Genomic DNA, 14,347 nt, shown 5'->3' with positions numbered 1-14,347 from the left:
AGAAGTGAGACTGTGCAAGAGATGAGGAGAAGCTTTCAGGAAGTACGTGCCTCCAAGCCCCGTTACCTTGTTTGCACCAACGGATAATCTACTACACACACTCACACACATATACACACACACACACACACCACTAGCTTATCAACTGCTACTGTCTACTCTTACCAACACAGAACACTTAACAGGAAGCAAAGGAGTACAGCTGTAACTATGGAAACAAGGAGCAGTTTAGACCCAAGACCAGAGCCATCAACTGTAGTACTACTGTACTGTAGCTCTAAAATCATTTCTTGAAAAACGTGCTGTAGTAATACTTCAATTGTTTTTTTAAATGATTCTTGAGAGACTCTACAAGTGTCAGTGAAGGAATCAGCTGATGCAAACAAGGTAACAAATAACAGTACAAAGAATATTCATGAAAAAAAGAAGCATAAAAGTACTGTTCTCCTTAAATGGGCTGATAGGCTCGTTATGTAAAATATATTTTAAAAAAAGCTTTGGTTTACCCTAGAGTCTATAACCTTAAGGTTTACTCTCTTCGGTGTCCTCACATCTGCAGAAATATAAAGGATTTCATTGTACTTTCAGGTAAGGTGTGAAAAAAGAAACCCACAGATAACAGACAAAAACACCAGTGTGCTTCAGTTAACCCTGAGACAGCTGCTGCTATGTGAGAAGTCTTCTTCTTAGGGATGTTAAAAACCAAGGCATGACCTGCTAATGCTATAGGATATATTAACTATGCTGTTCCACTAATATTGTCAGGGAAACTAATACCAACAATGCTAGTGACCTCTGATCTCATTACTGTTTACCATCACAACAACTTAAACAGAAATGTACTACCTTATAAAAAGAATGCACAATAGAAGATAACAACAGACACTGGTGCAAATAAAGTGATATAATAAAGAAAACTAGAGAAAATAATTAACTGAGTGTCAAGAAGTAATTTAAATCAATTAAAAATACACCATGGTTGATTTTTTACTCTACCACTACATATGAAAAGGATAAGAATGAAACTTAAAGGATTTGTTTTCTATTAAAACCCTTTGTTCTCTTACTTTATAAGATCGTGTCTTACCTGGCACCTGCCACAGGTGACTTCCTTCCTGGATCAAGTGATGCTCCCAGAGGTTCCTCTCCTAGTGATCTGGTGTCTTTATTTAGCTGCTGTAGTCGTGAACTGAGCTCTCCCATAACAGATGGTTTTGCTCCCTCATCTGCACCCAGCCCCAGTCCCAGCCCACCAAGATTTCCCAAACTCCCAATACCTAGCCCCACTCCTGGGCCACGGGGCTCCACTGGGTCTCCCCATAGCTTGGACCTCCTTTGGAAGAGGTAGCGTGGCTTGGTGGGGGCTAGACCAGTAACTGAGGCTGAACCACCTGGGGGGAGCCCAGCTCCTCCAGCTGCAGCAGCAGCCAGGGCAGCAGCCTGCTGCTGTGATAACAGCTCGCTGTCAGAGCTCTGCTTCAGCAGAGGGTCCCTGAAAGTGACGGGGCCTTTACTGCCTCCTATCTGGGATTTCAGTCGGGGCTTAGGAGGCACTGGCGGCTTGTCGAGCACAAATGTCTGCCCGTCGGCATAGGAGGTGTGCGTGGTGTGTGTGTCGGCAGGCTCGCCGCTTTCTGAGGACAATGTGGACATGCTGGAAACCGTGGAGACGGTGCTGGTGGTCTCGAGATGGTGGTCTCGCTCTCTCTCGCTGGAGCTGCGTGTGTCAGCTTCCTCCACCCCTGAGTCAGCCGCAGAGCCAGACTCACCCACCGGTGGGGGCTCCAGAGGGTCAGAGGGCTTCCCTGAGACAGCTGCTGCACTGGGTGGAGGTGGGGGTTGAGCAGGCTGAGTGGGGGTCACAGCTGGCGTTGCCGGGGTTGAGGGCGTTTGTGGCGTTGGTGTTGCAGGGGTGGCGGGAGACACAGCAGGTTTAGCTGGAGACACTGGCGCGCCTTGTGCCTGTGCCAGTAGCCCATTAGCAAACTCATCTGGTGGTGGAACAACTCCAATCTTACGTAGCTCCTCTCTTGTTTCCTCATCGCTGGAGGATAACATGGCAGGGGGAAGGGTTACTGTGTACGGATCCACATCCTCCTCTGAGCTTCCCTGAGCCAGACCCTTCTCTTGGACCGGACTGGCAGAACGCTGAGCTTGGAGCTGGGTCTGGGGTTGGGCGACAGTGGGACTGGGGGATTTAGCGCGTGGAATTGGGGATTTGCTGGGCTCCATGGAGGCTGGGGCAGGTGTCTGCTCTTGTTCTGAATCCACTCCAACAGCCTGCCCATTACTGGTGGCATGGACCATGATTAGCCCTGCTGTCTTCTGCTGTGATGTATCCATAATACTGATCAGCATACTCTTTTTATCCTCTAACCTCTTCTCCTCCTTCCTTTCCTCTATCCTGGCCTCCATCTCCTGCCGGAATGATACAGGTGACGAAGATGAAGCCCACTGTGGCTTGGTGGGCTGCGGGGATAAAATTGATGCTGGGGAGGATCCAACCCCGAAACCCGCTACCTTGGCGCTTTTAGGTGAAAAAGGGGGAGATGTAGCTGTCCCTTCCCCATGTGGAGACTCTTTGGTCTGAGTGTCAATGAATATTACACCCTGGCCTACTTGCTCTTGTTTAGTCCGAGGCTCTGGGCTGCTAGTAGGGGACTGGCTCTGGGAGGTCAGTGCCCTCTCCCTTGCGGCCAGCGCAAGAGCCAGTGGTGAATTGGGGTCCAGAGGCTTTCCTGTAAGTGGATGGATAAAGGTGGTCCCACTAGGTGAGGGGCTCAGAGCCAAGGCAGGGGGAGGCAGCTGTCCCAGCTCTCGTGTCAGCATCCGTTCATCGATGGAGTGAGACTGAGTCAGAGAGGGGGAATCAGAGCTGGTGGTAGATGCCCCCTCCATGGTCCCAACGGAAAGGAAGACAGTGGATTTCCTCCGTTCTTCTAGGCGACGCTCACGATCCTTTACAGCTCCAGCAATTGCAGCGGCAAAGGGGCCCTTGCCCTGAAACATCATCTCTCCTTGAGCACGCATACGCTCTCGCTCAGCCATCAGCTGCTGCTGGTAGTAGTCTGCACGGCTGGTGTGTGTGTGCCCGTAGGTAAGTGGGTGTCGTCCTGAGGGTGAGCTCTCTCGCGAGTGGGCAGCAGCTAAGGCCAAACTAGCTTTTTCTTGTGCATCTTCCACCTGCAGTGTAGAGACCAAAAAATCAGGTCAAGTTCCTTCTTTTTTTTACGTTCAAATTCAAGCAAGAACAATAAATAAACAAAATCAGATAGCATCGATAACATTCCACCTACCTGTAGCTGTTTCACCAGAGGACTCTTCTTTCTTTGGGGCTTGGTAGGTGTGTACAGTCCAATGCTAAACTGACCCACGTTTGCGTAAGGGTTGTCAATAACCCGACCTTTCCTTTTGATTCGCTCAGGTGGAGTAGCAGCAGAAGGACGTGGAATATCTGTAGGTTCAACAGGTAAATGAGAAGAATCCTGCAGGATGATCATGGAGCGTGCTTTCTTCTGTCTCTCAATGTGTGTGGCCTGCCGCTGAGCGGCCTCGTAAGGCAGGTCCAAGGAGGACGGCTTGAAGCTCGAACGTCCTCCAGGCTCATGGCCCTGACTCTGTGTTCTCGATGGAGGTGGAGGGGGGCAGAAAGCTGGGGGAGGACCAGTGTCTAGATAGTAAGGAGGAGGAGGAGGTGCCGTTTGTGGAGGGGGAGGGATAGGGTGGGGTTGCGAGTGGTCTCGGAGGCTGTCTGTCATAGAGGAACTGCGGGGAAATCGGTGCTCGCCTGCAAGAGCAGACAGCCGATCCTCCTCAGTGGCACCTGATGACGGTAAAGAGAGCAAAGAGCACAGATCATCTGGTGATAAACAAGCTCTTGAAAAAGTGCCAAGCTGGTCCACATAAAAAATGTACTGCATCCATCTGTAAATTTGTTTACTTACATAGATAATATGTATCAGGTGTCAAAAAACATGATTATTAAAATAGTTTAATAAAACATACAGTTCTATTTTTGACTCACGTAGGAATCAGTTGAAGATTCATTTAACGGGTATACTTACAAAAAGCATAATGTTTAATAATACAGTGGCGTATTAATAATATATATGTTTATCTACTTTTGAAACAAGCTCTGTGCTACTTGAACAACTGCTTTCTAAATCTGTTCCAGTATCCAGTATTCATATTTACAAATTTTCAACATTCAATGCCAAGTAATTATATATCCGGCACTGTCAACTGACAACATTTGTTAATCAGTCAAGTTTTGACATGGCACATTACGACCTAACAACGAGCTTCAGTCTCAGTATTGCCTAGTCGTTCTCCTGAAACAAATTATGAAAACACAATGAAGCTTCCTCAAATTCTAGTCTCTACTTTAGGTACAATTACACTATCATTCACCTTATTTGAATATGTACAGGATGGGTGATTGCTTTACCAAAAGATTTGGTCCTGGACATGCCCTTCGGTAGTTGTATGTGACCTCTCTCAATCCCTGGATGGAGACCTCCATGTAGAGTCATCCCTTGTCTCTCAAACAGTGACTGCATGAAAAAAAACAAGAAAAGTATCTTAAAATCTTGAAAGCACACCATGACTCCTATAGGTTAATTCAAAGAATATGCATAAATGTGCGCAGCGGTGCATGTCGTGTTGGCCAGGTATTTTTGTATGTGCGTTGAGTTTGTATGTATGCCAGCAGAGCAGCATATGCTGTCTGCCAATGTGCTGTGTGTAGGTGCACTCACACTGATCTCTGCTGGGGTTATTCTCCTGCTGGTGGGCCGTTGTTTGACAGTGGCTGCTCTGTAATCTGCCTCAGAGGGCTGAGAACGCAACATAGACTCCTGTGATGCCAACATCTCATCTAGTCTTTCTGTTAAGAAGAAAATCGGCCAGAACTAAATACTGAGACATAAAAACGCTGTGGCATCTATTCCAAATGTTGATATCGCCATAAAGAATACAAAGGCACCTCTAAGATGTAGCTATATGTGTGGGGTCATGCTCTGTGGTACTGTACAAAATCACTACCCTGTCTCAATAAAATACAGGAAAAAGAAATAAAGAACGAAAGAAAGAAGCGATAAGTGACAGAAAAGTGTAGACTGTCCACATGGCTCATGTGTTCTTCTGCTCTGCTCATCTGCTCTAATAAGCGGTTCTTAAATTGACACATCATTGATAAATCATCTTTGTGACGTTCAAAGAGGTGTCAATTTCTTGTCTCAGACTCACCTCCTCTTCTCCTCCGAGCAGAAGCTTGGTGGGAAAAAGATAGCGTCAGCAGAGGAGGGAAAATGACAAGAACAAGCCAACAGAAGTGACTATTCTAAAAGTTAGGAGACACACCAAGTTTTAATGACAAAGCCAAAGCAGAAATATGACAGAAAAGGAGGGAAAAAAACAGAGTGTCGAGTTTGCATACCACTTATTTGGCACTCACCTAGTTCCTCCAGCTCAGCGGTCATGGACTTAGAGCGCAGTGTCAGGGTGGTGCTGGGAGCTCTCTTGGGTGGTGGTGGAGCTGTGGAGAAAAGGCATGGAGTTGAGGATGAACTTGAGGGGGATGAAAATCCTTTGGCTTTGCGGCTCAGTGCCCTCCTGGCATCCCCGAGACGGCCAGCCCATCCTGTCTTCACTGATTTGATTTGGTCAAATTCGGTTGAACTGGATGCTTCACACTTAGCCAGGACCTTGTTCACGCTACGGTTGGAGCCCAGCTTCTTCATATTTTGCTCTGTGTTGGTCAGATGACTTATGAATGTATCAGTCTGTCTTCAAGACTTTTAGTTTTTTAGTCTCTGTGCTGCAAGAATTCCTCTCTGTTGAGGAGCCCATTGGGTGGAAATGTACAGGTCAGTCCTCCCAGTACACAAAGAACAATAGAGTTTGTCCGCCACAATAGGCAGAAAAAGTAAGACATGTGTGGAAAGGAGAGGGAGAAAGTCGTCCATCTTACTTTTAATATGCTGCCTGCCTGGAATTTAGCAGATGTGTATCAGACAGAGGCACACATTAATGCACCAGCTTATACAAACATGCATATCCTCCCCCAGAGAAAATTCCTTGAGGGTGCACATAATGACATGTGGGCTGACAGATGAAGAGATGATAGTAAATTCAACAGCTAAGGAAAACGATGCACCGCAGACTTTATATCCCACAGCTTGTGGGAGCCTCCCAATCCTACTATACACACAGGGCAACCGTCCCAGTCAAAGCAGTAAATCATATCTACCAAATTTTAGCTTCAAAAACAAACTATAGAGTTACAGGATTAAAAATAGGTTAGACTAAGCACTCAAATGAACGTAATGTAAAAAACAATGCAGTAATTGGTTTTAAAATTATGTTAAACCTGCAGTAACAACACCAATGCCATGCAGTCTGACAGTGAAACCACATATAGCTGCATTCTCTACATGCTATAAACAAGTTTCCCAACAATACCACACGACAGAACTAGATGAGCTCACGCTATCTGAGATCGACCAGCCAACACTCCACTCAATGCACCACTGTAACGCGATAGATCTCCAAATCCCACAGTTGCCTTAATGCCTTACTAGAGCATAACTATCATCGCTGCCGTCAGCAGCCGCAGATCTAGTGTACATACGCCATCCTGGGTACTGTCCTTATCAAACATCTTCATTTCCTCACAAGCCTGCACATTCTGGTACAGGAGCAGGGAGCAGAGGAGATGGAGGAGGACGGCGAAAGAGAGAGGAACAGAGACAGACTCAGAGGGAGAGAGAGTTGCTTTTGCTGTAATGTAATGCTTAATTCAAACATGCAGTGTAGTCACCATGGCAACGGTGGCAGTAGTGAGGCCACGCATGGTGCAGAGAATGTGTGTTCGCTCGCGGGTCCGTGTGTGTCTGCATGTTTCTGTGCGTTTGTGTAAAGGTGCAGCACACCAAGTCCCACTGGAGGATATGAGCAGCAGGAGAGGGTGTTCAATATTGATCAGGGTGCAAAAAAAACGGCATTTATGAGAAGTTTGAAAGAGGAGAGAAGAAATTCTATCCCGCCCAGCTCTAAAACGCCAGATACACCCCATCTACTCTATGGCTGTTTGCACTGTCTGTCTCATCAATTCAATCTGTCAATCTGTCTACCTAAATTTCTCTTTCACCTACTAAATATCTGGCCTTATAGCTTTGACATAAGCAGAGGTAAGAAAGCTTTAACGTTGGCCACAGTAAAGCAATTGGTGTGCATCTGCAAGCCCCTCTGCAACCCACATTAATCCCAGAACATTAATCCTTGCTGTCATGTGGTCTCACTTAATAATCTCATTAATTAAATATTTATAAATATCGACAAAGTGCCAAAAGCATGATGGGCATTCCAAAAACAAAAACAACCCCAAAACAAAGAAAATAATAACAAGTTACGTTAAACAAAAATTAACATCGTCTCGGGAAAATCCTCTTCATTTCAGTCTAAGAGTAAAATTAAATGATCGATATTACACTTACATTTGTGCACCAGCAAATTAGCCTAGCTTAGCACAGTTAGTGCTATCAGCAAAAGCCTAAGTGTAGCCCAAGTATAAAACCTTTTCATACTTGTCTGAGTTTCTTGTCCAGTCAGCTCTTTTCACCCGCCACATGTTTATGCATCACTAATTTATTCAGACATTTAAACCAGAATTAGTAATCATTCAACTCTGGCTCCCTCCTATAGTGTGTCTTTTATCCTCTCTCCCTCTGCTCTTTTCTCTTTCCCCTAAGCTTCCAACACGATCATTCTGGTTCTGCTCGAGGTTTCTCCTTGTTAAAAGGGAGTTTTTTCTTCCCACTGTTGCCGAGTGCTTGCTCACAGCAGGTAGTCTAACTGTTGGGGTTTTCTCTCTAATACTGTGGCGTATTTATTCTACAATACAAAGTGTTGTTTTGAATGGGCACTATATAAATAAAACTGAATTGAAATTGAAGGTGTAAATGGCACTACCCCACTATTTTCTTCAGAGTCAAAGAGGATGCTGACAAAACCTACAGAAAAAGACAAATTGCTATTTTTAGTTTAATTTCAGTTTTTGCATGGATTGTGTTTTTGTCATCGGCATGTTAAATAGTGAGATTTTAGAGGCAGACTTTATCTTTGTGTTGAATTACGTGCAAAGACTGTAGCCTCTCATTAGAGACAAGAATATGAGAGGTAATGAGTGTCTTTTTTAATCAACTGACACCAAGAAGTACAAAAGATTTGCAAAAGCTTCAACTTTTACTTTAATTAAATTTTGATTGGCGTAGTCAATCGGCAAAACGAGACCATGATGGGAAGTTGAAAGGTTAAAAAAAGGCTAATAAGTGGACCTTTCTGGGTCAAAACATGCTAATTTGACTTCTACATGAATGAATGATGCCAAATGTCTTACTAAGAGACTGGGTTTATTTAAAGGCGACAAGCATGAGAAATGATATTAAGGCAAGAAAGACAGAAAGAGGAAGAAAGAGAGATTAAGAGACCATTAAGCCCTGAGTAGCAGAATTAAGTTGATACAGTACTCTCCTAGTGAAACTAGGTCAAACTCATTTATCACTGTCTGTATCTCAAAAATCACAAAGGACGTGCACACACCACTCTACCATGCATAAAAGCACACACACAGACGGACACGCTGCAGTGTACACAATTCTGAGGTCATTGTGCCAGGACTGTGTGGGAGCTGAGTAATCTGAGCTGTGGTTGACATGGAAACTACATGAATTTACAGCAGGGAAATGTGGTAGAAATTACCCAGACAATACACACATATCTCCCTCTGTACACAAAAATCAACATATATGTCTCCATTACCTGATAAAATTAATTTACAAATAACAAACATCGCGATAGGAGCTTCACATACCACATAAAATATCTCGAAGGGCAATCTAATGTAATCAAGCCATGTAGAATATGTTGTAAATTTATGAATAAGCTTAAAAATCTGTCCATTGTTTCATTAATGACCTAGATTTATCTGAGCCAATGTGTGAATATATTTTGCATATTCAGTGTACAAAGCTACAACTCCCCCACGCTCTCAACTCTTGATCCCAAAACAATAAGAGCAAAAATTTTTAGATGTCCACTTTATTCTCCAACTGAAAGAAACAGATGAAAGCATTTGTCCTTGATACATACCCCAGACTTAACAGAATTGTTTCAAGCAACCAAAACAGTTCCTGAGAATGCGTAAGGTCATGTTTTCTCACACATTCCAGCACAACTGATTAATTTACTAGTAATGTTTATTTATTTAAGAAAAGTACAATTTATAAAATGCATACTACTGTGTTATGATTTTGCCGAGTACAAATAAGTATGTACCTTTCTTGCGAACGACTTCCTCAGTCTCTGGTTTGCGAGTGACTGAAACCACCTTCATCAGCAGTCTGTTGCCCCCTTGCCGGATCAAGGATACCACCTGCTTATGGCCCACCTTCACTACATTCACCCCATTTACCTGAGAGAAAATACACCCACAAAGACAGAACAGGAAGCAAGAAATATACAACTTAGTTCCTGTTTTATTTTCATTTTTTGCTTTTATGCTGATCTTGTTAAAGCAGTATAGTCATTTACAAAGGGAAATTTACACGACTAAGCCACACATTTACTTTGCATTTTCATCTGGATCTATGGACATGTAGACCTCTTTCAGGAGTGAAATGTATACAAATCAAGATGAATAATGAGGCAATTTTAATCACCTCAATGAGGAAGTCCCCTGTCCTTAGACCGGCCCTCCAGGCCACTCCTTCCACGTCAACAGACTCCAGATACTGAAGGGCAGGGAACGCTGGGGTGGGAGTGAACTCCTCAATGGGCGTCTCAGCTGGGAAGAAATTGTTTTAAAAAGGTTTTAAACCCACGTCGTCAAATAAAGAAATATTTATAGCTTCCTTTTGCTTCACTGGTAAGTTAGAACAGATCATGTATTACATGCTCCAAATGCTGCTTTATTTTCCTCTCAGGCAATAATTGCAACAATAATTAAAATTTCTCTTAACCAATTTATTTAATGAACACATTAGCACTGAGTTTAGTTCTGCTCGGTGACTAAAGTCATCTGAATAACACTAAGAAGGAATACTGCTGCATCTAAACAGTATTACTGAAGCTTATAGTTCCATACAAACATAATTATTATTGCATGACTAAAAAGCAGACATGCAATACTTAAGAATACTTCGTAAAGTGAGCGGGCTTTCATATACTCCATTTAATGTTGGAGTGAATCCAGCTAAATCACTGACACATGAGAGCTCTCAGAGGACCACTAAGTGAACTGCAGTGTGTGTGTTTAAGGGTAGTGAGGAGTAAAAGACCGACTGAAAGAGAGAGACGGGCGAGCCAAGACCCACGGTAGTGAGTGATGGAGCAGTAAAGCACACTCAGACTCCCGGCAAGGTGTCTGAAAGGGGTTACCATGGTAACCATGCCGAGCAGGGAGGGAGCTGGCACGTGCGTGAGTAAAACGAATTTGCGGTGATGGAGATGAGTAGAGAGCCGATTTCGGTTAAAGTGCAGAAGGTATGATAATGTTTTGAGAGGATAATGAACAGGAAGGATGTGAAGGAGGTGGAGGAGAGTGAAGAGGAACAAAAACAAGAAGAGACAAAGAGGAGAGAGGAGGAGAGAGAGAGAGAGAGATGAGTGTTTCTCTACTAAAACTCAACGCCATGTGCAGGGAACAGATGGGACAGCTAGATGACAGCTCAGCCAAGGATGACACCACCAAAGGGGCCACATGCACTCGCACAAACACATACCCAGAAACCTGAGTGCAACTGAGTACACAAGCTGAGTGTTGACCAAAGCTGGTTGTGTTGTTGACTTACAAGGTAACAATACTGACTGAGCCGTGGTCAGTGACTCAGATCAACAAGCTACTTCTCAGACCAAAACACTCACACACCTTGAAAACCTTGTGAATGGCACTGGCGTGTATTTGTATGTGCATCGCTCACCTTTGGCTCCCCGCAGGACAAAGCCAAACCCCTCATTTTCTTTCTTCTGTAAAATAGCATTCTTCTCCTCTATGATATAGTCACTGTGAAGAGAGGAGCAGGGGGATAGCAGGTATGAATCCAACATCCTCCTCACACGGACACAAAGAGAGAGGGGCGAGAGAAAGGGCAGGGGAGTAAAGCGGGTCGGTCGGTGGGAGCTGAGAAGAGGGAGGAGGTGGAGGTGGAGGCACACACACACACACACACACACACACACACGCAAACGGGCACATACGTGTACATGTACTTCCTCTCTCAATCAAGTTAAAAGCCAAGCAAGACACCACAGCTCAGGTTTCCCAGGTGCTGTACTAGCATTTTAAGAAAGAAAGCAAGACACAAACACACACACACACACACACACACACACACACACACACACACACACACACACACACACACACACACACACACACACACACACACACAAGTAGAAAGACTGAGAACATGAAAAAGTGCGCCACAGAATGAGCAGGTGAGAGAAAGTCCTCATGATTGAAGTATCTATGGGATAAAACCTAAGAGTGAATCAATCTTCTAGCTGATCCTTCAGATGAGACTGCAGCTGAGGAGTGTGTTGAGGGACTTTGTGAAAGAAACTGACAGAGTTGGCTCAGATGTAATATTGTGGCTTGACTAATGACAGTGGAAACAGTAAGTGAGCAGTTCATAACTGTCTGATTTTTCTGAGTGTTCAGTGGTGAAGGCAGGTAGGCGGTGTTAAGCTGAGGTGCTCATGCATATGTTTTTAAAGCCTGTGAGCAGAAAGTAGAGTTAGTAAAGCAGCAAAGCAAATATCTGCAGTATGGATTGTTGTGTGAGGATTAAGTCTAAATTTCCAATGCCCAAAGATGTGAAATGAAGGAAGGGAGTTAACTAAAAGATATTTTAATCATGCCTTATGATAAACGGTAACATAAAATTTTTAATAGAAAGGAAAATTGAAGAAAGGTGGACTGAATAATGCAATATTCCTTAACTCAAATCTAATAAATCTAATAAATGTTCCATTCTTTTAACAGCACAGACTGAGGGGGACTGCTCACACTTTACACCCTGAACGCCTTTACAAAATCTATTAGTTTTGCAGAATTTTGAAAGTTTCAGCAGTATCATTCATCTTTCCTGACAGAAGATGCAGATATAGAAAGGGCTGTGGTTCAGGTTGCAACTCAGTGGGTGGCTGCAGAGTCATTAGCTTAGTTACACTCCACTTTCTCAGACTTACCCAGAGCTCCTGCTGCTGGAGCCAGGAGAACCATAACAAACCTTTCTGCAGGAAGGAGGTCAAAGGTTTGGTTTCATAAAGAGATATGAAACCACTTATGCACTAATTATTATGCACAGAAAACTGAGTTGGTTAAGCATCACTAAGATACTTTGTTTCAGTCCAAACCCTTTTATCCACTATGCTTTCATCTCTGCTCTATGACACAAAATACTGCATTAATGCAATGTGCTTGCTGTCCTTGTTCAAAACCTCTACCCGCCTACATAACTCGATAAAGAAAAAAGACTGACTTTTCACATATCAACGGTAAATGTTTCCTCAAAATAGACCTGTCCTTTGACATTTGCAATTCTAATATTCTGCAGACAATAGCTTGGATGAAGAAACTCAAGTATAACTCAAGTGTGTGTCCTTTGTGTGCAACTGGTACTTTACTTACTTCAAGGAACTTTAATTTGTACTTTAAAGCCTCTGAACAGAAACAGAACTATGTTTAGTTATAGTTAGCACCCATTCTAAAACAAAAACGTATATGCAGACTATCACAGCTTCACAGCTTTAGTAATGGTAACTCAAAAAGTCTGTGGCTGTGGAAACAGAAGCGACACTTAATTTGACTAAAACCTAGATTGCAAGAAGCTGACATTTTATGAAAGGCAAAGGAAGCAGGTAGAAACAATGCTCGTGCAGACCAGCTCTGTGTCTCTAACCGATAAACTGTGGCATTAGCGTGAGAATTTGCATAACAACAAAATGCTCAGCTAGTACATCTAATTTGGAAGAGAGGGATCACTCACACTCTGTACATAATAAATGTCATCTTGAGATATGGACAGGATAACAAAACTTGAAAAAGAATAAAAGATAAAAAAAAAAACTTTGATGAGATTATGAAGAAATTCAAGTGAATCAAAAATGATGAATGTGAAGACAGCCACAAATGTGTGTTTACCATGCATGGTGAACACCCTTACATACAGACAGTATAAGAGAGTTATGTAATGTCATTTGTGTGCATTTTAGAATCAGAACTGTGTGCACTAGCAGCATCACGCCTTTAGATGGCAGCACCTCTACAGCACAACACGCTCGCTTTTTTAAATGAACTTCACTGACCCTGTTAAGACAAGGAAACTGTGTGTGATATGACCAACAGTACAGTGCAATGAGCAGTACAATATACACTACTACACAATGCTGTAGGATGCTAGCTCAGAGCTAGAGGCTGTACCTGTATGAGGTGAAGTTGTCATAAGATCCCACAGTGTAGTGTCTGAACAGTCTCTTAGTGCGGTCCTCCCGTGTCTCTGTAAAATAGATTTAAAGGATTGGTTGAGTCATATACTTTTGGATGCTATAAAAACATATATCGGAGATAACTGATTGACCTACAAGGTCATACAGACCATTAAACACTTACATCATCAAACTGCCTAAATTATTACTATCATTTAATAACAGATGTTCAAGTGAAGTGTATTGTCTTAAAAGCAAAGTCAGCCACATTGCCAGTGTATACAGATCTCCGTAAATATGCTGAAATTAAAAATATCCCAATAATGCTTTACTTGAACATGTTTTAGGAAGTACACAGTTGATTTTTTAAATTAGATTTAGTCCAGCTAATGACTTTATACAAATCCACAAGATTCCAAAAATGTCAAGGCTGTGTCTGCCCCAGTTCTTGGCATGTTAGTATAAAAATGTCAGTAATAATCTCATTCGGTGAGCACAGAGAGGAATTAAGCTACCACAGAGAAGCAATTATCATTAACATGCTTCATTTATCATAACCTACCAGAGTATAATTGTTCTATGGTAATTTTTTGCTTTTGAAACAGTGAAGTAATTGCCTAATTCTGCCCTCAAAGTGTTTCTTTTAAAGGCAAACGTGTTTGATTAGACGCTCATTGAATACTGTGTGTGTATGCACTGTGTGCATGTGGTTTCTGTCACTATGTGTGATTTTATCCTATAGGAATGCTGATGCCCTCTTTCTATCCCAATAATACACAGCACAATACATCTCCACTAAACAGCAGATCTGCTGACTAAACACTGTACGGCACACACAAGCTCTTAATTGGACGAGGCT

At 43.0% G+C, this 14,347-nt stretch overlaps 1 protein-coding gene across 1 annotated transcript in view; it reads right to left on the bottom strand.

Annotated features, from left to right (window-relative positions):
• The window catches only part of shank3a (SH3 and multiple ankyrin repeat domains 3a), a 214,863-nt gene that overhangs the window by 9,384 nt on the left and 191,132 nt on the right, over nt 1–14,347 (bottom strand). The window contains exons 16-25 of the mRNA XM_039614942.1: nt 13,484–13,559; nt 10,980–11,062; nt 9,720–9,844; nt 9,337–9,472; nt 5,456–5,536; nt 5,248–5,271; nt 4,758–4,885; nt 4,448–4,553; nt 3,297–3,823; nt 1,088–3,183 (exon numbers count right to left, since the gene is read on the bottom strand). Of these exons, the coding sequence (XP_039470876.1) occupies nt 1,088–3,183; nt 3,297–3,823; nt 4,448–4,553; nt 4,758–4,885; nt 5,248–5,271; nt 5,456–5,536; nt 9,337–9,472; nt 9,720–9,844; nt 10,980–11,062; nt 13,484–13,559 (3,382 nt within the window). The remainder of the gene's footprint in view (nt 1–1,087; nt 3,184–3,296; nt 3,824–4,447; nt 4,554–4,757; nt 4,886–5,247; nt 5,272–5,455; nt 5,537–9,336; nt 9,473–9,719; nt 9,845–10,979; nt 11,063–13,483; nt 13,560–14,347) is intronic.

The sequence above is a fragment of the Oreochromis aureus genome, linkage group 7 (assembly GCF_013358895.1).
Source record: "Oreochromis aureus strain Israel breed Guangdong linkage group 7, ZZ_aureus, whole genome shotgun sequence".
Classification (NCBI taxonomy): Eukaryota; Metazoa; Chordata; class Actinopteri; order Cichliformes; family Cichlidae; genus Oreochromis; species Oreochromis aureus.
The sequence above is the reverse complement of the archived record's forward strand: the minus strand, read 5'-3'. Positions and strand labels throughout refer to the sequence as shown.